Source organism: Protopterus annectens, chromosome 2.part2 (genome assembly GCF_019279795.1).
Source record: "Protopterus annectens isolate FY-2018-M chromosome 2.part2, PAN1.0, whole genome shotgun sequence".
NCBI lineage: Eukaryota > Metazoa > Chordata > Ceratodontiformes > Protopteridae > Protopterus > Protopterus annectens.
In genome coordinates this window covers 730,964,631-730,989,138 of record NC_056730.1, presented here as the reverse complement: position 1 = coordinate 730,989,138, position 24,508 = coordinate 730,964,631, and the positions used below count along the sequence as shown (strand labels likewise).

The window sequence follows — 24,508 nt, the reverse complement described above, 5'->3', positions numbered from 1 at the left end:
AGGGCAGGGGCCAGTCCTTTCGTAAACAGGCCCAATGACCTACTTTTCAGCTGTCAGATCCTTCTTGCCTGGGAGCACCTTTGGGAGGAAGGTTGGCACTCTTCAAGGAAAATTGGATTTTAATTACCCAAGACAAATGGGTATTGGATATCATACACCAAGGTTACAAGTTTTATTTCCATACCTTTCCTCGTTTCAAAGGCATGCCGGACGTTCCTCCTGAGCAAAGACAAGAAGCTCACAAACAGATTTTTTACTACTTCAAATAGGAGCTATACAACCGGTCCCTCTGCCAGAAGTGGGCCTAGGATTTTATTCTCCTGTTTCTCGTACCAAAGAAAGGGAACACGTGGAGACCAATTTTGGATTTATCTATCCTCAACACATATCTGGTATTCCCAAGTTCAAATGTTGACGCTACAACAGCTTTACCTCTGCTGGGCAAAGACCACTGGATGGTGACTCTGATCTCAAGGGAGGCTTACCTTCATGTTCCCATCAGGGCCCAGTTGCAGGAAGTATCTGCTGGGCTGGGACTCTCATTATCAGTTCTCTGCATTGCCCCTCATTATCTACTGCGCCCAGAGTGTTCAATAAGGTTCCGGCCCAGTGATAGCTTCTCTCAGGCCAAGAGGAATACAAACCATCCCTTATTTTGACCCATTGCCCTGATTCCTGGCCCAAGGGAAAGTGACCTAACTTCTTCATCATTGCTTCCACAGTATGTGGCTAGCAGTGTTAAGATGCCTTGTAGTGCTCCCAGAACCAAATAAAGTCCAGTCTAGTAAATTCTCCAGGACACGTGCCTTCTGGGTGAGACTGAATACAGCACCCCAGATGGCCTTTTGACCCCGCACAAACGAAAGAATCTTTCTCTTTATTTCCAGCAATTGTCTCATCAGTCCAGGCTGACTGCAAGGACAGTCCTTCAAGCCTTGGGGTTCATGGCATCTTGTATTCTGGTGCTTCCCAATGTCACACTGCATATGAGGAAGCTACAATGGTATCTCAAAATGTATGGACACACACTGCCAAGATATGGACACTGTCATTCAGATAATACCTTGCATTCAAAAGGAATTTTTGTGGTGGGCTCAGGAATGTCACCTAAACAAGGGACTCTCTGTGACCCGGCAGAGGCGAGTCAGATTCTAACGACAGATGCCTCAGACAAAGCTTGGGGAGCTCATCTAAATGGAAAGTGGGTACAAGACACGTGGCCTGCCAGACTTCAACATCTACATATCAACTTGAAGGAGATGTTAGCAGTCCAATTTGCATTGATAGCTTTCAAGGATTTACTTCTTCCAGGGCAGGTGTTGATTCAAACAGACAACACAACTGTCATGTGGTACATCAACAAGCAAGGGGGGACACATTCTTATCCTCTATGCAGACAAGCAATGATTTTGTGGGAGACTGCTCTCAGTTTACAGCTAAATCTTCAGGCAAGGTTTCTGCCAGGAGCACAGAACTCCTTAGCAGATGTGTTGAGCAGACAAATTATGGATCCCCACGAGTGGAAATTGGATCCTCATGTATTTCACAAAGTTACCCGTTGAAAAGTTTAACTAGGTTTTTTAAACACAATTTAATACTTAAACAATACAATAACCATTTATAGCTATTAACAACTTGTAAAATATCTTATCCTGTCTGGTTTAATCCAGATTCTAATACACTAATACCTGTTTTTCCTCATAAAGAATATTGTCAAGAAGGAATTATATATTTCTTCCTCTAGCTTTTTTTTAGACCCTTGTTGTTTATTTTTTCTGTAGCTTTATTTCAGACCCTTGTTGTTTATTTTTTTCTGTAGCTTTATTTCAGATCCTTGTTGTTTATTTTTTCTGTAGCTTTATTTCAGACCCTTGTTGTTTATTTTTTCTGTAGCTTTATTTCAGACCCTTGTGCAGTACTGCTTATACAGTCAGTGTAAAACTGAGAAAGTACCCCTCCCCCTGTAGTACTGCAGCACTATTTACCTGCTTTATGCTGTGAGAATAGAATGTATGTCAGCCTAACACTATGGTTATACATTTATTTTATTAAATTATGGACTTTTGTCTGATTTGATAATTTTTTATAAAGCTTTTGCTGTTCACTACCACTAGTAGGCATTTACACCCTCCTGCACAATTGTTTTGAACTGTATGTATACTATAGCCCATTTGCTGGCTGTACTTGATGCAACTGAGTTTTTTTTCTTTTAACATTTACTTGCAAACAGATTATCTGTGACATTTTATTACAATTACTAAATAGTGTTGCCTGTAAACATTTTGACAATTATGTTTTAATAACAATGAAGCTTTAGAAAAACTCAAGCTACTTATCTGGCAGTCAGTCTTGTTGTTTATCTTATCTTTCCAGCATTTCCTGTAACTATTCATTCAGTCTAGGAAGGTCTGAGCTCACATTTTATACTATATAAACTATAGTTAATTCTTTTGGCATTTTTCCCTTAATGTGATTTGCATAACTATGCATTTATACTACATTACAATTAGCTTACATGGATTTCAGTATTTTTTATTATTTATTTCACTATTTAACTGTCCTGCCATTAATTTTACAAAAACTGTTTGACAAATACCATCTGTGATTTTCTTTTTAAAATTTAGAACTTTAACAGTTTGGTGTTACTATACAATTATAAAAAAATTGTAAAAAAAAAAAACAAAATAGATATTAGTTTAACCAACACATGTTTATATTTATATTTGCTGATGTCTGTCTTTTGCTTTTGTGTATTGTAAACAAATGTACTCTAGATGAAAAGAACATACATGCATGTCTGTCTTGTATCTATATATCTTTATACAAGCATGTCAGTCTTGTGACTACTCTTATTATCTATTTTTATTTAATTTTATGCACTAGAACAGTTTTGTTTACCTTTTGACTATGCTAAAAATGGCAGTTATATGCTCTACTTTACTGTGGTACTGATAAATGTCTTGCTTTAACTGAATGAAAGTAAAACATTTGAGAATGATTTGTCCAGACATCAGATCCTACCATCCTACCATGTATGTTTAACCATTTTCAAAACATAAACATATTATAAAATATATTTCTTTTGCACAGATTAACTGTGTATGCTGGAAGTTCCCAGTCTTTGTCAGTTCAGCTAATTTATTTTCTTTATCCTGCAACTGCTGTTGAATTTCCTTATAGTCTGCTTGATATGTCTCAGGAGCCTGCTCTGCTGAATCTGAAACTCCTAAGCACTTTTGAAAAAAAATGTATGTATAACTTGTCTAAGCTTCCTGAACTCATTGTGTCTCTCTTTTAGAAGTTTATTACATTTCTTTGTAACAAAATGTATCAGGGGTTCTATCAGTAACTGATTTGACTCACATGTGGTAACAGGATATAACTGTTCAACATCTGAATATAATAGAAACACTTTACCCTTAGTTAATTCTTTATCATGAATAGATCTGTCTTCTCAGTCTATTGTTTTAGCAATATGATGCAGTTTTTTTGTGAACAAATAAATCTTGTATATCACATGGTTTCTTGGTCGTAATGAATACAGCACCCAAGGGCCTTTTGAAAAACTGCCACTACTGAAGGACAGTCTTAACCTAAGGGTCTTGTATTCTCTTCCCAATGCCAAACTGCATATGAGGAAGCTACAATGGTATCTCAAAATGTATGGACAACACTGCCAAGATATGGACACTGTCATTCAGATAATACCTTGCATTCAAAAGGAATTTTTGTGGTGGGCTCAGGAATGTCACCTAAACAAGGGACTCTCTGTGACCCGCCAGAGGCAGTCAGATTCTAACGACAGATGCCTCAGACAAAGCTTGGGGAGCTCATCTAAATGGAAAGTGGGTACAAGACACGTGGCCTGCCAGACTTCAACATTACATATCAACTTGAAGGAGATGTTAGCAGTCCAATTTGCATTGATAGCTTTCAAGGATTTACTTCTTCCAGGGCAGGTGTTGATTCAAACAGACAACACAACTGTCATGTGGTACATCAACAAGCAAGGGGGAACGCATTCTTACCTCTATGCAGACAAGCAATGATTTTGTGGGAGACTGCTCTCAGTTTACAGCTAAATCTTCAGGCAAGGTTTCTGCCAGGAGCACAGAACTCCTTAGCAGATGTGTTGAGCAGACAAATTATGGATCCCCACGAGTGGAAATTGGATCCTCATGTATTTCAGAAATTGACAGTGTTATGGGGAACTCCAGACATAGATCTGTTCGCTTCTCCACTAAATTACCAGTTGCCAAAGTTCTGCACGAAAAGGTTTCATCCCACAGCTTGGAAAGTGGATGCTCTCTCATTCAATTGGAGCAATCTTCATGTATGCCTTTCCACCTCTGCCTCTCTCCAAAGACTCTAAGTCCAGAACCAATGATTTTAATACAGATTGCTAAATGTACAATAGATTGTTTACCCCATGTTTCTTATTCTTGTCTGAGCTTTTATGTAAACTTACTCTAGATGAAAAGACTACATGCATGTCTGTCTTAGTTATTCTTTATACAAGCATGTCTCTTGTGACTTATCTTATTACTATTTTATTTAATTTTATACACTAGAACAGTTTTGTTTACCTTTTGACTATGCTAAAAATGGCAGTTTTTGCTCTACTTTACTGTAGTCTGATAAATGTCTTGCTTTAACTGAATGAAAGTAAAACATTTGAGAATGATTTGTCCAGACTTCAGATCCTACCATCCTACCATGTATGTTTAACCATTTTCAAAACATAAACATATTATAAAATATATTTCTTTTGCACAGATTAACTGTGTATGCAGGAAGTACCCAGTCTTTGTCAGTTCAGCTAATTTATTTTCTTTATCCTGCAACTGCTGTTGAATTTCCTAAGTCTGGCTGATATGTCTAGTAAGCTGTTCTGCTGAATGAAACTCCTATGCACTTTTGAAAAAGTGTATGTATAACTTGTCTAAGCTTCCTGAACTCATTGTGTCTGCCTTTTAGAAGTTTATTACATTTCTTTGTAACAAAATGTACTAGGTTCTATCAGTAACTGATTTGACTCACATGTGGTGACAGGAATAACTGTTCAACATCTGAATATAATAGAAACACTTTACCCTTAGTTAATTGTTTATCATGAACAGATCTGTCTTCCAGTCTATTGTTTTATGATTGATGCAGTTTTTGTTGAGGCACTAACATTTTGTCATATTTACATGGTTTTCTTTGAGATACCAGTCAAATATTGAAACATTTGCATAATGCCTTACTATCAACCTGCCCTAATAAGGTTTTACATTTACTAATGTGTGTGATACCAACATTGCAATTTACTAAAGTTTGGTTTACTCCTGCATGAATTTTAAGGGTATCCATACTGTCTAATATTGACAGCTAAGAATATACAAACTGCAACATAATCCACACTAAATATGTGACATAAAAAAGTCTTACCAGTGGTTGAAACAGTGATCAGGGTTTTGGAGCTCGAAATTTTTAGAGTCACTTGAGAACTTCGTTGGGATCACCAAGTGGACTGCAGAAGTGACATTCACCTTTGAGAATTTATGGCACCAAATTTCTTGAACTAGTCTCACTGGATTTTAGATGTCTAAACCTTTACTACTGCAAGCTGCTAAACTGGTACTTCTGTTTAGGATTTACACATACTAAAATGTTAGTTACTGCAATTTAACTGAAGTGACCCTCTACAGGGCTTACCATCACTCCTCCTGTGTTTAAATGCAGATTGTAGGTTCAAATGCAGGCTAGCTTGCCATTGAAAAATTATATGGCTCTTACTGCTTGCTGCTTGGTGTGATGGATTTGAAGTCTTCTTAAGACACTCAGTCTTGCTGGCTGGATTCTGCTAAAATTCAAAGTCTGGTTATATTTGCATTTACAGTCTGTTGTATACAGAAACTTGCAGAATATACACTGATGAGAGAATATACTTTGCAGCATCAAATTTAGAGAGCAGTACATAACTTTTATAATAAACCAAACAGACAGTTGCAGCTTAAGTACTGTTCAACTTTTACTTCATAAGTACAGATGAGAGATTACATTTCCTAGGACAAATGGTCCCTACATACCTCTAACATAACTGGATTTATACTCTTTATATACACTTTACATGCATAAACATATACATTGCTCTTGTATTCTATTTTGAATTGCTATCCTGTAGAAACAATCTAATTTTGCAGATGCGATGCAACTGACTTGATATTGGTACAGCCTGGTTTACCAATGTCTAGGAGACCAATTGTCTGACATGTACATCTTATTAGTTGAATCTTTGTATAAGAAGATCGTTCTTGTGCCAATGTGATAAATCATCCTGTTTTCCATGCAGAAACATATATTTGAGCCACATTTCAATGTTTAATGTCCATTCTTTAAAAGCAGATTTTGCATTTTGTCTTGCATACATCCTTTTTAAGTCTGTAAGTAAAATGTCCATTCAGCAGATTCCTTATTTTCCAAGCCATGGTCATTTAGTATGGTTGCTACACATATTACTAAACTCTGTTTCTGCATTTAACAAAATTTTCTTTCAGCATATTTACAAGAATTAATTTCAGCCTTATATTCATAATATCTAACATTTTAACACCAAATTCTTTATTTAGGATGCTTAGCATACTGCTAGGATTAACATCATCTTGGTAGAAATTTGCAAATTGCACTAGATAATATATATATATAATACACACAAAACACACACACAAACAAACCAAATATATATATGAATCAGAAAAATATATATATATACTATATATATATATATATATATATATATATATGTAAATGTGTGTGTGTGTAAATGTATTTATAGTAAGACTATTTAAGTTTATCAAAATTATTGTAGATTGATTTCAAAAAATAATTTTAATGTGACTTATATTACCGATTTAATCATTATGTCAATATAAATAATAAACATTCATTTTACTTTTGGTTTTTCAAAGGTTATGCATAGATATTGTGTATAAAAGTTTAGTTAGGTTTTAAGTTTAGTGCGTCTGTGTGTGTTTGTTTTTGGGAAAGGTATTTGTTTTGTTGATTGTCGGATTTTTGTCCATGTGAAGTTTCGTGTTTTGAACTTTTTTTTCTGGTTTTGTCGCTTCGTTATTTTGTTGTCTGTGTTTTGGCATGCCAGTGTTATCAGGTAGACCTATATATATATATATATATATATATATATATATATATAATATATTCAGAAGCCTGAAACATCATAAGCCTGAAAATCAAAAATCCTGAAACCAAAAGCCTTTGGGCCGACCGAGGACAGCGGACTACCCATATGTAAGGACTGCAGCAATGTGGATCTTCGAACATCTACATTTATGGTAGGTACAAAACTGTACTTTCTCATGAGGTCAGATAAAAAGTTAATGTAAACTCACATTTGTTACCATAGAGCAGAGTATATTGTAGTGTGAGCCGATTCAGTTAAAGGTTTTTAAAAGTTCAGAGTTGGAAACATGCTTACACTGCTTGCTGTACTTACAAAACACAGTTACAGAGAAGACAAAAGTTGAAATACCCAGGGTGGCAGATAAAAACACGGACAAACCATGCTAAGTTTTCCATTCTAAAATAGCAAACAAAGGCAGGTTCCACAAACGCTGTTACCAAAAGATTTTCATTAAAACAGAGCTTTCAGACAAAGAGTCCTTCTTCAGTGTTAGATACAATTCTAGCCAGGATATCACAGCCTTTATTCTTAAAGTAGATTAAAGCACATGACACAGCCTACCTATCATAAATCAGACTTAATAAAATAATTAAGAGAAGAACAGTTGAGTAGATTTCTCATCAAAAGATCTTAAAGAAATATGTTACACTTCAATAAGTCAGAAACTTTCTAAATTACTGACTAATACAAAACTTGGTGAAACACATATTGCACTTGTCACCATATAAATACATATGAATTAAACTATACATTTTTTTCTTTCTATTCCATAAAAATGTATTTATAGTTAAACATATTTAATCAACAGTTTATCAAAATTATTGTTAGATCTGATATGTTCATAAACCAACTATAATTTCATTACATGTGTATGTATATCTACCTGAACATTTAATACAATGCATATTGTCAATACTTAAAAATAATAAACATTCATTTTACTTGTTGTGTTTTCTTCAAAATAGGTTTAATTGTAATTTGTTTGTTCAAACCAGGATGCATATCAGCATTTAAACTAATAATACACTCATGTTCCCTTGTATCCAACCTATTTACCATATCTCCATGTCTATTGTTGGTAGTGAGAATATCTATTAACACAAAAAGAGAAAGAGTGTGTCGTACCTAACTCTTGTATGTGTTGGGCTAAAGAATTTGTAACTACTTTTCTTCTTATTTCTGATTTATGTTCCACAGTTCTATCTCTTAGCCTTCTTGTTGATTTGCCAACATAAAACATGAACATTGTTGGCACAAGTCTAAATAAATAACTTTACTTGTATTACATGTAGCTGTACAACGTAATTCAAATTTCTTCCCGTTACATGGATGTACAAATCCAGTCATTGTGACTATACTGGCACAACATACACAATTATAACATGGATAAGTGCCTTTTTTATTATATAACATGGATTCTGTTCTATTTAAATTAGTCATTATAGCATAAACGTTTTTTAACACTATTGCAATTTCTATAAGTGAAACATGGTCTATCTGGAATCTATTTACCATAACCTGGCATAGCTTTTAGAATATGCCAGTTTTTTCTAATAACTTTTTCTATACTTTTACTTGTCCTACTAAACGTCATTAAGTACCTTAAACCATTATCGGATAAGGAGTGTGTAGCATAAGTGTCAGAAAAATCCTGGTCAGAAAAATAGGGCTTTGCTCTCCCCTGTCTCATAGACATTATTTCATTTCTGGCTACATCCAAATCTTTTAGATTGTAAACTCTTTCTACAAAACCATCAGTCATATCTTGCATCTGTTTACAGCATAATTCATCTTGGGTGTTTAACCTACTAGCTCGTAGATATTGTCCTTTGGGGATACCTTTAAAATCATGTCTAGCGTGCATACTGGTCTTGTGTAAATATTTATTTGCTTGTATTTCTTTTTTGTATATACTGATATCTAACCCAGTTGCTGTTATGGACAAAGTTACATCCAAGAAATGTATACTTGAATCTGAATAGTTTATTTCAGACTTCAAAAAATCATTCACACTATTCAAATAAGAATGGACATTTATTAATTCATCACTAGTGCCATGCCAAGCTAAAAAAATATCATCTACAAAACATTTGTAGAATAATATTTTATGTATGTCCATATTTGCTTGACTAAAGATATTTTTTTTTTTCCATCTACTCAAGGTCAAATTTGCATAAGTGTGGGCAATCGCTGTCCCCATATCTATACCAGAAGCTTGTTGTTATAGCTGTTTATTAAATACAAATAAATTATTTTGTAAAACTAAATCCAAGATTTCACAAATTGTTTCTATACGTCTAGCAGGGAGATGGCCACATTCCAACAAAATCTCTCTTATTTTCTCTATTCCATATTCATTTGGAATCATGGTGAAAAGAGATTTAATATCTAGTGTTACTAATAGGAAATTATTTTCTGAACTTTCATTATACCATTTAAACAGTTGTGTAAGAAAGTCTCCTGTGTCTTTAATATAACTAGGAACATTAATCAAATAACTTCTCAAGGTTTTCTCCAAATATAGTGATAGAGGCTCAGTGGCCCATCCTCGACCTGACACGATAGACCTCATAGGTAGTTTCTCCTTTGATTTATGTATTTTTGGGAGGCCATATAGGATAGGTATTGTAGGACATGAGACAGTGAAAAAGTTGAAAGTATCAATATCTATATCACCTAAAAGCTGTAAATCATAGATGGCCATATTAATTTTAGTGATGATCTCATTTATGTTCCTATCTGTTACTAATTTAAATGTAGCTCTATCAGAGACTAAATCATCCATGGCTTTAAGATAGTACACCATATTCATCAGAACTAAGCTACCACCCTTGTCCGCTTCTTTAATTATCAAGTCTTTATTCTTCTGTAAGTTCTTAAGTGCTGCAGTTTCTTCCCTAGTTAGATTATATGTTTTTTTATAATAATTACATTCATAAATTCCCCTAATTTGCTTTTCACATATATCATTGAAAACAGTTACAACTGGATCACTGTAGGGAATAAACGTGCTACTTCTCTTACATCCATATTCTACACTAGGGCTAGAATCCTTAAAAATATTTTTCAAGTTGAGACTACGTGTAAATATTTTTAAATCAGTCACTGCATTCACAACATTAAACGTGCACATCAGAATAAATTTAAGCCCCTTGGAAAGTAAAGAAAGTTATATTTCACTTAATTGGTAATTAGATAAATTTACCACAAAACTCTTACAAGTTACATCAGATAGTGCATAATTATTAAGTGCACTATCACATCTATTGCTCTGCAAAGGTATTCCTTCAGTTCTATTTAATGTGCTATAATTCGTAAAATTAATTGCAGCTGTATCATTAATTACTTCATTTATTGTCTCAATATCACCAACTAAACCACCTTCCTTCAAGTGGTTAGACATACGTACCTTTGCTATCTTAGCTGATTCATTTTCACTTAGCTCATTTGTATAAACTTTGACATGAGTTATTGCCACATTACTCAAGTTAGAAGTAGTATTGACAAAACCATGTTCGTCATTATCCAAGTCATTGGTTACGGCAAGACCATTAGAATAAGAAGTTGTTGCTATCATATCTAAGTTATTATTACTATAAACAGTCTGATGGTTTTCAAAATTCAAACCTTTAACCTGGTTTTCGATTGCTATATGTCGTATAAATGTTTTGGTAAATTCATCTAGCTTATATGACCTTACACAACTATCATTAACATGCTCAAAGTTCTGTACCCCTTGTCTAAACATACTTTTAGTATCAGACAATTTAAATGTTGCATTACTCTTGCTTTCAAAATTCAAACAGACTCCTTGCTTATCTAAACATTCATCAGCATCTACAGTTATATCTGTTATGAGTGCAGCACCAAATTCTGAATTATACACATTAATAATATCAGAAAAATCAGTTGCATTGACTTGCTTTTGAAAATAACTTTGCCCACTGTTCGTGGTAATTATATTATTGACATGAACAGGTTGTTCAAAATTACAAACAGAAAATTCATCAAGAGACTTTATGTTAAAAGTCTCATTAATATTACCAGTCTCATCAACAGTTACTCATTGCGTTTGAGTTACTGGACCTTGTTTGCTTCTTCCCCTGGATTGTGAGCAATGTCTCAAGACATCTTGATTTTTCCTTACTATTTGTTCTGGTAACTTGATAGCAATATGTTGGTTCCTCTCTAAAAAAATGGCGTTATGGCTTGTTTTGTGGTTTTCATTGCTGACAGATGCTAAAGGTTGTTTGTTTGACCTTTCCTTTCTCCGAACTATGCATTCAGTTGACGACACTGACGTAGAGGATTCAATAGATGCCTCTCCCTCCTCATTTGATTGGCCAGGGATTCCATCATTCTGGGATACAGATTTGGTATTTGTAGGAAGCATTAATTGATTTCCATCAGTTGCAAAAATGTCTAGCTCATGCATAGAGCCACGGGCATTAGAATTTAAATGGAATTGAGGTTTTGAATTAGATTTATTGGACGTTAACTGAGATGTAGTTTGTTGAGTTACTGTACGTTTTGGCCAGGAAAAAATCCGGCCATTACTAAAGTCAGAAACATCTCTATGTGTCTTTTTATGTTTAGTATTCTCAAGTTGGTTATCGAGAACAGTTAACTTCTTTAACATTTCATCATAGAAGCCTACATTTTCTTGAAATGAGGCTGAATTAGACAATTTCCTCTCCATCTCTTCTATTTCCTTACATAATTCTTGTTCTTTCAGCAAGAAGAAGTCATTCATAAGCCTCATATAATTCAAAGTGAGATTAATATTCAGTTCTTGCCATTTTTTGAGAAGGTCTGGATATGTGTTCCCATAAGAGGGCATGTTAAGAACATGACAAGAAGGCTAAGAGATAGAATTGTGGAACATAAATCAGAAATAAGAAGAAATGTAGTTACAAATTCTTTAGCCCAACAAATACAAGTGTTAGGTACGACACACTCTTTCTCTTTTTGTGTAAAAGATATTCTTACTACCAACATTAGACGTGGAGATATGGTAAATAGGTTGGATACAAGGGAATATGAGTGGATTATTTGTTTAAATGCTGACACTCATCCTGGTTTGAACAAACAAATTGCAATTAAACACCTAGTTTGAAGAAAAAACAACAACAAGTAAAATTAATGTTTATTATTTTTAAGTATTGACAATATGTATTGTATAATGTTCGTGTAGCTATACATATAAATGTAATGACGTTATGGTTGGTTTATGAACATATCAGATCTAACAATAATGTTGATAAACTGTTGATTAAATATGTTTAACTATAAATGCATTTTTATGGAATAGAAAGAGAAAATGTATAGTTTAATTCATATGTATTTATATGGTAGCAAGTGCAATATGTGTTTCACCAAGTTTTGTAGTAGTCAGTAATTTAGAAAGTTTCTGACTTATTGAAGTGTAACATATTTCTTTAAGATCTTTTGATGAGAAATCTACTCAACTGTTCTTCTCTTAATTATTTTATTAAGTCTGATTTATGACAGGTAGGCTGTGTCATGTGTTTTAATCTACTTTAAGTATAAAAGATGTGATATCCTGGCTAGAATTTTATCTAACACTGAAGAAGAACTCTTTTTCTGAAAGCTCTGTTTTAATAAAAATCTTTTGGTAACAGCATTTGTGGAATCTGCCTTTGTTTGCTGTTTTGGACTTCTCTTATTTGCTGGTTCCACATTATCTTTGGTTCACTATGTATTTTTCTTGATTATTAACTTTTCTAGTCTACTCATTTTCTGTATGAAGAATCTAGAGAAAATGTACTGCTGTGTATTTAAGTGAATATTTCTCTTTGCTTTGGAACTTTGCTTCGTAGGTCTGTGGTAAAAGGGGCTCATAGAACTCAGGTGGACTGTCCCAATCAATAAATGGAAAATAAACAAACAATTTACTGATCAACAGATTTTTGTCTCTCTGTGCAAAAGTACACTTATACATATCTTTTATTGCATAATACCCTCCTTTTTTTGCTTTCACCTCTAGATGTATCTCGTAAGAATGCAAAACCAATGTAATGATACAATGCACAGTAATAGTTGATGAGCAAGATAGCAACAGCACCATGTTTTCCGGATAGGTATATTCCCATGTTTTTAAGTTCCAAGTTCAAAACACTGGAGGGTCAAGCTTTGTTTCTTTTTTCCTGATACATAATGTGCTTAGATTTTGCAAATCAAAGTGAGTGGTAATAGTGAGAGAAAAACAAAAAAGACTAGAAATATTTGTTTAGGGGGTTGCGTTTTAACTAAAATGTAAACAACTATCCATGAGTTCCATCTTCGTTATAGAAGCAGTCAACCACATCCCTCTTGGCCAGTTCTTCAGTACTCCAAATCTGAGCTTGCATGCCAGTGCAGTGTACAGAAGTAACAATATTCCTCAGGCTTTTCACACTGTACTGTGAATGCATTCCATTTTGTGGTATACCTAACCTGCTAAGTTGTTGTATTTATAATTTAACAAATGTCAGAGATGATATGTGTACCCAAATCTTTTACTCTGTTATAATGTTTAACACCGTTGTGTCTTTCGGCTTATCCCGGTTAGGGGTCGCCACAGCGGAACTCCGGTCCACTAATGTTTGGTAGTGGATTTTTACATGCCGAGTTACCAGCCCTGACGCACAACCTTCAACGAAGGCACACTCATTCACACATGCCTCCACACAGAAGACGCTCTAGCTGAGAATTGAATGGTACAACGTCTTGCTGTGAGGCGACAACGCTACCACAGAACCACTACCGCGGGATTATAATGTTTAACACCAAATTTCATAATATGTAGGATGGCCTTGGGTATATTTGCTATAGGATTAATACTGTCATTCCTGGTAGTGAAGTTTGCATGTATATCAGTTTGATTTGAGCACCCCAACACATATACCAGCACTGTCTTGCCATGTGCCATTAAATATATCATTTACTATAAAGTGCTGGTATTATGTGTAACATAGATGGTGAAAAGTGTTTGGCCCAGCACTGATCCCTGAGGAATATTGGGTGCATTACCCTTAACTGACCAAGTCCCACCCATCACTGCCATGATCCTCGTTCTTTTTTTTTAATCTGCACCTATTTATAACAGTGAAAGAGAGAGAGTAAACTGAAAGAGTAGTATTTTGAAATTTTTATATATGAAAATGTGCACTAGAATATATATATATATATATATATATATATATATATATATACATACACACACACACACACACACACACACACACACACACACACACACTATATATATATGTGTGTGCATACCAGAATATATATATATATATATATATATATATATATATATATATATATATATATATATATGTAAAATGTGTGTGTGTGTGTGTGTGTGTGTGTATATGTGCGATAGTGACGGACTTTAGGTTTAGGGGCGGGTTAAGTGAGGTAGGGTACAGGTAAGGTAAGTGTGTGATAGTGATGGACTTGAGGGTTTGGGGCGGATTAATTGAGTTAGGGTTAGGGTGCGGGTAAGGTAAGTGTGCAATAGTGACAGAGTTAAGGGTTAGGGGCGGATTAAGTGAGTTAGGGTTAGGGTGCGGGTAAGGTAAGTGTGCGATAGTGACAGACCTTAGGATTAGGGTTTGGGTTAAGGTTAGTGCATAGATAGTTGTGTATGTAAGGTTTAGTGTAGGTTTGTAAGGTTTTTGGTGTGCTTGTGCTCTGTGTGTGTTTTTCGGGAAAGGTATTTGTTTTGTTGATTGTCGGGATTGCGGTTTGTCGGGCATGTGAAGTTTCGTGTTTTTGAACTTTTTTTTTTCGGTTTTGTCGTTTCGGTTATTTTGTTGTCTGTGTTTTGGCATGCCAGTGTTATCAGGTAGACCTATATATACATATATATATATGTATATATATGTATATATATATATATATATATATATATATATATATATATAAAGTTGTTTGCATATCAACAAATAGAATACTTTAATGTGGTTATGATCAGATTATAACGATTATAACAGTTTATAGAGTGTTAAGCGTCACAGTTTCTTATGCTCTGATTGATGATGGTAGTACCTTTTTATAAGCAATGCATATTTATATGCCATAGTAATTCTTGTTTTTCAGATATATCTGGAATACCCCTTTCTAAGAACTTGAGTGGATTTTCCCTGCTTCCGCTGTTGTCTCAGAGGTCGCAGGAAGAGACAACTCCAGAGAAGGAGCACCCTGACTGGATATTTAGTGAGTTTCATGGGAGTGATGTAAATGCTTCAACCTACATGCTTCGAATAGGCAAGTGGAAATATATAACATATGGTGATGGATATTCCATGCCTGCTCAGCTCTTTGGTAAGTTTTGGGGCACTGTCATCTTACATTTTGTTAATTAAGTTACGTTTTAAATAGACCAGTAGTAATGGCTCTGAAGAAAATAAATCTAAATTAGAATTAACAATATAGGGTAATAGTTTTTTGCAGATTATTCTATCTAAACAGATGCATCCATTTAAGTAATTTGCTTTCAGTTCAGAAGATACAGCTGTGGTAGTGACTCCATTTAGATCATATCTTCTGTTTTAGTGATGCAGTCCTATTGGATATGCGGTTACATGTGCTAGCAGTGCACATATGAAATAGTCTTTTCTTTGAAGATCAAACAGTAGTAAATATTTTGTGACTTCTTTCCTGGTGTGGCTTGTCGTCAGTCATTGTATTTCATGCAAATACAGCTAAGACTGGACATAACATACTAATGATGTGAACAGAGCATGAAGCATTGGTAAATGTTGGCTTTTCCAGTCTCAGAAAGGATCGAGGTAAGAAGAAAACAGATATGTAGTGGCTTGCCTGAGGTGAAAACACCTCGTGCTGACAAATAAGGAATGTGGTAGTAGGTGAACTCTAGAAGCTTGATGTTAGGTGGTCAGTATTATAAGGGTTTTTTTGCTTAACATAGGAAATTTTTAACTGTTTGGGGAAGCATGTTCCACTAACCAACTTTTATACAAAACAAATTCCTTCTGAGACTATGAATAATTGCTAGGAGAAAGCTATGGATGAGTGGTATATGGGGGCAGTGCATATAATGCATGTCTTTGTGCACGTGAACAAAAATTGTGTATTAAATGTATACCTTTTTAGAAATAAAAATTGTGCTGCATGAAATCAATTATATTATTGATGTGCTTGTGAGCAAATTATGTAAGGGATGCAGTTTATTTTCCAAACAAAAGGAAGTATGTGGTGGACATAATAAAATAAAATACAGAAATTACTCTCCTGCAGCAAAAAACATTTCATTAATCTATATTAATCCTTTGTCTGATGTCTGTCTATCCTTCCATATGGGAGACCCTAGGTGGTATTTATTCTAGTTAGGGGAAATTTTGCCAGGACACCTTGGAACTTTCTGTACTCCTTTTTTGACTTGAGTCACTAGATGGCATCAGAAGGCTGCTCCTGGGCTCAGACAATCCCAGCATGGTGGAGGGTGGAGATGAAAAGGGTGAGACTACTACAGGGCTGTGAAGCCTGATGCAAAGATGGCAACATCAGTTATGACCTACTTTTATGGTGAAGGACTTGAAACACAAGTCATAATGGATTTAAACTGGAGAAAGAGCAAAAGTATGTAGATAAGGCTGACTGGAATACAATGGTCGAAGAAGTGCCACAGAAACAGGAAATTCCTAAAAATGTTTCTAAGGAGCTGGGAGAGAAAGAAACAAAGTTGTCACTGACAATATAATTTTAGGTGTAAGACGAAGTGAGGAGAACTGATTTAAATGATGACAGGAGAACTACAAAGGCATATTCTGAAATTATCGGTCAGGCAGTTAGACGAAGAAGCATGGAGGAAGAGGGAAGTGCAGGAGTACAAAGAAACACTGAAGGACTGAACGTACATAGAAATGACCAGTGATAATAATCAGGACAAAACACAATGACACCATTAACAGGTATGACATCAAGATTATTTTACTTTGCTGCTGGATTTTGATTTAAAAGACATAAGAACATTAACTTAGGTAATGATGACTTTTATAAAATGACATTTGAAACTTATTTGTAAATAGAACATTTTATGATTGAAGCAGAGAGGAGGAAAGCATGTGCTCAAAAACAAAATTATATTTACAGCGCAGAACATCAGCTATAGACGAATATAGCAATAACCCATGCCTGGGTGTGGGTAATGCTGGATTTACCCACGGTTGGCGTGGTTTGACAGGTTTAAAAAAGCAACGGAGAAAAGATCTGTTCCTTTTTACACTTGTGTCGTTATGTTAAAGGAGTTTAAAACAACGGAGATCTGTGTTATGTTAAACTCTTTTAGCGAGACAGTATTTTATAAAACGAAAAAGTCCCGCGACCGGACCTTTTTCCGTTAGTATATTGAGGGATTTACAACGGGCACGCTGGTTGGGCTGGCCAATCAGCATGCACGTTTTAAAGGAGGCATTGTATAATATGAATTAAAAACTTTCTTTCTCTCTCTGTCTCTCTCTGTCTTAAAGCACATGATGTTAAGAACTTGTATAGTGAAAGAAATGTTTGGACAGAAAGTTGTCATGTATGGGGATGTTAATAAAGGAAAAATGCAGCATGTATCAAAGCACCAAACATAATAATGTTAAATGGGAAAATGGCACTGTTGGGTATGGGGGCAGCCTAAACCTATGTTTTTATTTCGTGGGGAAACAAATCATCTGGTGCAAGGTTGCAACAAAATGAGATATGCACAATGTGGGGAGAGGGGACATACTACCAGGAATTGAACACCTGTATGTAGAAAATGCAATGAGGATAGGCATTTCTGGTTTGATAGCCCTTTCTTAGAACAAGCAAGGGAAAATGAAGACAATAGTGAGAAAAGAGAAAATTAGTTGAAAATGTTACTGAATATATTTGTGAAAAAGAAAGTATTATGAGTAAATAAGTGAATATGAGAATATAGAAAATACTTTTGAAGTATTTGTAATTGAATTATAATTGAAGAGGGATGTCTTCAAACAGATGCCTCAGATACAAGTTAAAATAACTATACCATAAAAAGTGGCAAAGGGGAAGAGGAGGAGTTGGAGACAGGGGAAGAACAATAACAAAATGAAGGAAGTCATTTGATAGAGGTTTAGAAGAAGAAAGGAATATTGGTATTAAATGTAAAACGGTATACAAAATTACATAATGAGTTTGTTAGTGACTGAACTGTGTAAGGAATTAAGTACTGATGTGATATGTCTGTTGGACACAAGGTGTGTGAAGAAGTAAAAAGGAGAAAAAGCTGAGGTAATATGGGGAAGGGAGATCATACGTTCAGTGGGAAATGAGAATTGTTCAGGGATAGGAATTCTGATAAGTGAGGAAATAAAAATATTAGATGGGATAGTAGTACTTGTGAGAGTGCTAGTGTTTGATATGGATATAAATGAAATATTAATAGTGGTATATGCATATATAAACATGTCTGAAAGGAAATTGATGTTTGAAGAAATAAATAAGTATGTATTGGTAAATATGTCAATAGCTATGATGAGAGACTTTAATTGTAACTTAAGGAAGGAAAGAAGAAAACTAACACAAGATATGGTGATGAAAGAGTTAACATGCAGAGGGTGGAAACAGTGAGAAATTTGAATTGGACATACAAATGTGGGATGTTTAAAACTAAAAATAGTGTAAGATATATTCAAAAGATATGTAGGAAGTGATAGAGGTAAAAATGGTTGAAGTTTCAGATCCTACAACAGTATAGGCTAAAATAAGAGATGACATGAAGATAATAAAGAAAGAAAAAGAAAAAAAGGTTAACCAGCAAGGTTATCAAAAAAAATGAAACGAGGAAAGACCATAGAAAATTATGGAAAGAACATATAGTGGTGAGAGTGTTATTGTGACAACTGGACATATTGGTTGTTGGTGTATAAGCAAAAGTATAAAAAAGTTTTAGAAGATGAGAACAGAATGAAAAGAAGAGTAGAATATGAAGTGATGTGATAGAATATGAAGTGATGTGATAGAATATGAAGTGATGTGATAGAATATGAAGGAAGTAAACGATAGAACAAGATATTGGGAAAATAAGAGAAATGCACCAAAGAATTGTATGGACAAATAAAGGGAAAGTAAATATGATGATGTTCAGACAAGATTTCTTTTTAAAATGAAAAAAAAGGAGTTTCAACTTTTTAAGAAAAGAAATTAAAAGTTGAGAAGGGAAGATTTAAGGAATGACATTGTGGTAAGGACTAAACATTTGTTTAAAAAGGCTGGATTTCAGTTAAACAAATTAAAGAGTAAGAGGTTTAGTGAAACTAAGAAAATGAATGGGATATTTCATACCAGAAAATAAATACATGTATTGGGAGTGACATTTGGAGAATATGAAAGTATAATAGGACAATGGAGAGAAATAATAGAAGAAAATATAAAAATATTGGTTTGGTGGAAAAGCTGTATTTATCATTTATGAAAAATGTATATATGTTTAATACTTGTATTTTGGGAAAACTAGAATATATTGAGGGGGTATACATCTTTCCAGCTAAGCTAGAGAAAGAACTATTACAGGTATTTTTCAGTTTTATGTGGGAGCCAAGACTGAACCCAGTTAAAATAGGAATGATATATAATAAAAAGGAAGGAGAATGTTTACATTTTAAATACCCTTTAGTATACATAGCATACATACTTCAGTTTTGGGCTATAAGGAATGTAAAAAAAAAAAACAGAAAAACAAAAAGTATGGGAAAATATTATATGTAAAATATGAAGAAGGAAGGAAGAAATGAAGCAGTAAGTAGGGAAAGAATATGAAATAAACTAAATTATGGAAGTCAAAATTTAATGAAATTCATGTAAATAGAAAGGAATAGCATAGTATGGCCAATGAATGTATTATGTGGTGTATCTAGAGAAAGAATTAAAGGAAGAGGTAAAGAATTCTGTAAAAATAGAAGAAAAAAGTTTGATATGACTAATGTGGCAGGGAATTTTTTTAGAGAATTTTACTGGATAAATTACTAGTAAAAGCTAATAAGAAATGTAGAGTAATAATAATTAGATTATATTGAAAAAGAACTGTGCAAACTGGATCCAAACAAAGGGCAGGGAGGAGACGGAATAAGTAACAATGACTTGAGAACACTTAAAGCAAGAACTTACACTGCCATTACATCTATTATTCACTAGGTCATATAAATATGGGGAGATTCCTCAAGATTGGAGACATGCACTTATTAAACCTGTCTTTAAGGAAAAGGCGAGTTGGGCAAATCCAGAATCATATAGACCCTGAAGTCTACTTTCATGTTGTGGAAAAATATTGGAGAAGATAATACTGGATATGTTATTCTCAGAAATGGATAGGTTGGGACTTGGAACCATGTATCAGCATGCATATGTTGAAATTAGATCTATTACCACCTGTAACATGATGTTCTATAACAATATAATAACAGCTGTGAATGAAAAATTGTGCTTTGATGTGATTTATATAGATTTAACTTCAGCATTTGACAGGGTCATGCACAAAACACTGATCAATAAATTAGTACAACTAGGTATTGATGTACTGCTGATAAGATGGATAGCTGCATGGCTTACAAATAGGACATGGCAAGTATCACACACCAACTGGACAGGTGAAATCCTTGGTTACAGTCAAGGTGCCCCACAGAGCTCTGTACTAGGTCTTTACTTGTTTAGATTGTATCTTTCAGACCTTACTTTTTCATCTGAGGTGTTCTACAGTCTATATTCTGATGACATGAAATTGGGTGAACTGATTACAAGTGTTACAGATAAGGCATGTCTGCAAAATAATTTGACTAAATTGACCGTTTGGGCACAGGAGAATAATATGTTGATAAATACATCAAAAACTAAGCATATGAGATTTGGGAGCCATAAACTGAAAGGTGAATATTTAATACAGCACACACTGATTGAAACTGTAAACTCATTTAAGGACCAGGGTATATGGGTAGATTCAGCTATGAATTTTTCTAATCATATCAACCAGTTGGCTAATGATAGTTATAGAACTATAGGTTGTATAAAAATATTTATAAAGTCTAGGAAATCAAACATAATGAAGTCATTGTTTGTTAGTTACATTAGACCCAAACTTGAGTATGGAATAACAGTATGGAAACCCTATAGGAAAACAAGCATGAATAAACTAAAAAGAGTACAGCGGTTATTATTGTACAGTGTCTCTTACAGATATTTAAGAGGGGATCTTATTCAGGTATGTAGGGCATTTAGGGACAACTACCTCTGGGAATTTTTGGGGTTATCAAAAAGTACTAGAGAATTGTCAGATAACCTATCTAGAAGATTCTATAGGAATGAGAAGTGTACTAATTGGTTCTCTGACAGAGTAGTTGATGCTTCGAACAGACTACCAAATTACATTACAGCAAGTACTAGTTTAGATATTTTGAAGAACAGTCTGGACTTTTATTATGGGGAACAAGTGATGTTATGTAGTCCAATCTCGCCTTCATTCTTACCCGTGGGTTCTGAGCCGAACCTCGGCTCCGACTTGGCCATACTCTAGCTCAAAGTCTTCAACTGGCTCGTGGCTAAGAGGTATCCCATCATGCAGCAGGTCTATTCCTCAGATCTCGTTTGCCGCTCGTTATACTCAGACGTGGTCTGTCTTTTGGCCATGGCTAAGTATACTGTTTATAAACGTTTTATAAACTTTTGACTTGTAGTTGCTCAAAAAAGCTATTGTCATAGCTGTGTGTGTGGTAGTGGTGTTATACTGCCTTTGTTTTGCTTCACTTGCTGTTTTTGTGGCCTTTTCTTTGGCCATTTTGGTATCCCGTTCATTTCCTTCTTCCCACGGGCTAGGCCTGTTTCAGTTAGAGGACCTAGTCCTCCCCATTGTTTCTATGTGGTCTTGGTTTGGTGCTCCATTCTGTTAGATTTTAGTGTTGTCATGTCTGGCTAGTAGTGCTATCCTGCCTTTGTTTCCCCGGACCAGGCCCGTTTAAGTTAGAGGACCTAGTCCTCCCTGTAGTCTTTTTCCCACTGGTTACTAGGCCATTTTTAGTTAGAGGCTCTAATTTCCCGTGTGAGGTTTAGGTGGGTCCAGTGTGTGTACGTATTGTTTTGTACTTGTGTGTGTTCTCGTTTATTCAGCATATCCGAGGATTCTAAGGAACACAGGCCTTCGGGCTTTAAAAAGTGTGTTGAATGCAACAATAAAATGTTTTGACTGATGGGCACTCTGTATGCGTGTACTGCTTGGGGGCTATTCACCTCCAAGAGTCCTGCTTGTTTTGTCATTCCTTCAATCCCTGTGTACTACAGGAGAGGAAGAACAAGCTCATTTTGAAAGGACTGCTTAAACACTCCTTCGAGGAAGACTTGGCTAAGTCTTCCAGTGCCTTATCCTCTCCAGCTAAAAAGAACAAAAAGACTTCTACGAAGTGCTCTCTGGCTCCGTCTGTTTCTTTGGAGCCACCAGAGAAAGTTGCTAGAACAGCTTCTCCTTCTTCGGTTCCATTGCCCTCGGTGCCGGCAGAAGGTCGTGTCTTGACTAAGTCCGTATTGGCTCCCAGCCTTTTGGAGCCAGTCTCCAGTTATTCGACCAGTTTCTCCTTCACGCAAGTCCCCTTCCATAGGGAGATCCAGATCTCCAACTATAACCCCAGGTACTCCAGGACCCTTTCCGATGAGGATGTTGATAGAGTGGTGAAGAAACTGCTTCAGTCATCGGTGTTGGCCAAATTGATTTTGGCTCTGACCCAGTCAGCTCCAGAGCCTATGGCCTCTTCTTCCTTTGTTGTTCCTCCTGCAAGCCTTTCTCGGCCTTCACAGCCAGAGTTGTCGGTTCCGTCGGGTGCCGTTAGGTCTGTTCCAGTAGCCTCGCCTGGCCTCTCGGTTCTGATTTCCGCTCCGACCCCATCGGCTCCGTCCACGGGGGTCCATGTTTCTCAGGTCGGACCAGAGGGGGAGGGCTTGGATCGATCTTCATCGGTTCCGAGCCTTCCTCTTGGTGTTTCAGCTCGAGTGAGCTTGGACCCATATGCTTCGGACCTCATCTCCTCGACGCTGAGGGCTACTACTGTATCCTCTGCAGTTAGTCGGCCTTCGGAGCTGGGGGGATCAGCCTTCGAGGTTATGAGGAGCATGCTGGCTAGGTCATCAGCTGCATCCTACGGCAATCAACCTTTGAGGTTATGAGGAGCATGCTGGCCAGGTCATCAGCTGCATCCTACGGCATCGATACTTTGCTCTCTCCGGCATCGGTGTCAGTTTTGGAGGCAGCGGAGACCCTAAACCTCAGGATACCTCCATGAGTGGTCCCCAACTTTCTGATGTCTCCCCAGAGTTTTTGCCTGAGGAGCCCACCAGAAAGAGATGAGTCCCTCACGTCGGACACCGACCTCGAGGAGTCAGAGGGGTTCCCCAAGTCATCGTCTGAAGATATCTTTTTTTCAGATATCCTTGAGATCTTGAAGCAGAGAGGCAGCTGGCCCTCCAAATCCCCTTCTGATGAGGAGTCGGTGTTCCTGAAGGTTTTCAAGTCTCAACCCACCACCTCTTGGGTTTCTCCCCCTTTCGGTGAGCTACTAGTGAGTAGGGCAGCGGGTTCTGGAGTCTCTCTTAGGAGACACTCCTGGATGCACTTGTGCAATTTCACGGAGGCCTTCAAGTCTACATTCACTAATGCCCCCTTTGACGGTTCATCGTTGTTCTGAACCAAGGTGAAGGACACTCTCACTAGGTACGAGCAGGAAGGAAAAACCCTGTCTGCCATGGAAGTCCATTTTTCCATACCTTCTAGACCTTACCCCAAGGGCCAGAAGGGTGGGAAAATGTGGTTCAGGAAGTCGCAGAGGTTTTTTCAGGATGCACTAAGTGATTCCCCCTCCAGAGGCAGGGGAGGGGGTGGAAATTCAGGTATACGCCACCCTAGGGGGAAGAGGAGGCCCACGTAACCAGGGGGACTGTGTTTCTTTTCATGGTTCTCCCTACTAGCAATCCTGAAGGGAGGCCCGACTGTGCGTTTCTGGAGCCAGCTGGGGTCGCATTTCTTTATTCCCAGAAGCCTGGCAAGTCGTCACCCAAGACGAGTGGGTATTAAAGATAATTTCCAGAGGTTATCATATTCCCTTCTCTTCTCCTCCCCCGCCAACCAAGAGGATCCCAGACATTCCACCCAGTCACAGGGATTCTGCGACTTTAGAAATAAAAAAGTTGCTTTCAAAGAGAGCCATCTAGCCTGTCCCTGCAGACCAAGTAGGATTAGGGACTTACTCAAGATTCATTTTGGTGCCGAAAAGAACAGGGGACCTGAGACCCATCTTGGATCTCCGCCAA

General features: G+C 36.1%; 1 protein-coding gene across 1 annotated transcript in view; it reads left to right on the top strand.

Annotated features, from left to right (window-relative positions):
* ARSK (arylsulfatase family member K) overlaps window positions 1–24,508 on the top strand; it is a 1,632,787-nt gene that overhangs the window by 1,061,059 nt on the left and 547,220 nt on the right. Inside the window, exon 7 of the mRNA XM_044064131.1 lies at window positions 15,293–15,517. Within this exon, the coding sequence (XP_043920066.1) occupies window positions 15,293–15,517 (225 nt within the window). The remainder of the gene's footprint in view (window positions 1–15,292; window positions 15,518–24,508) is intronic.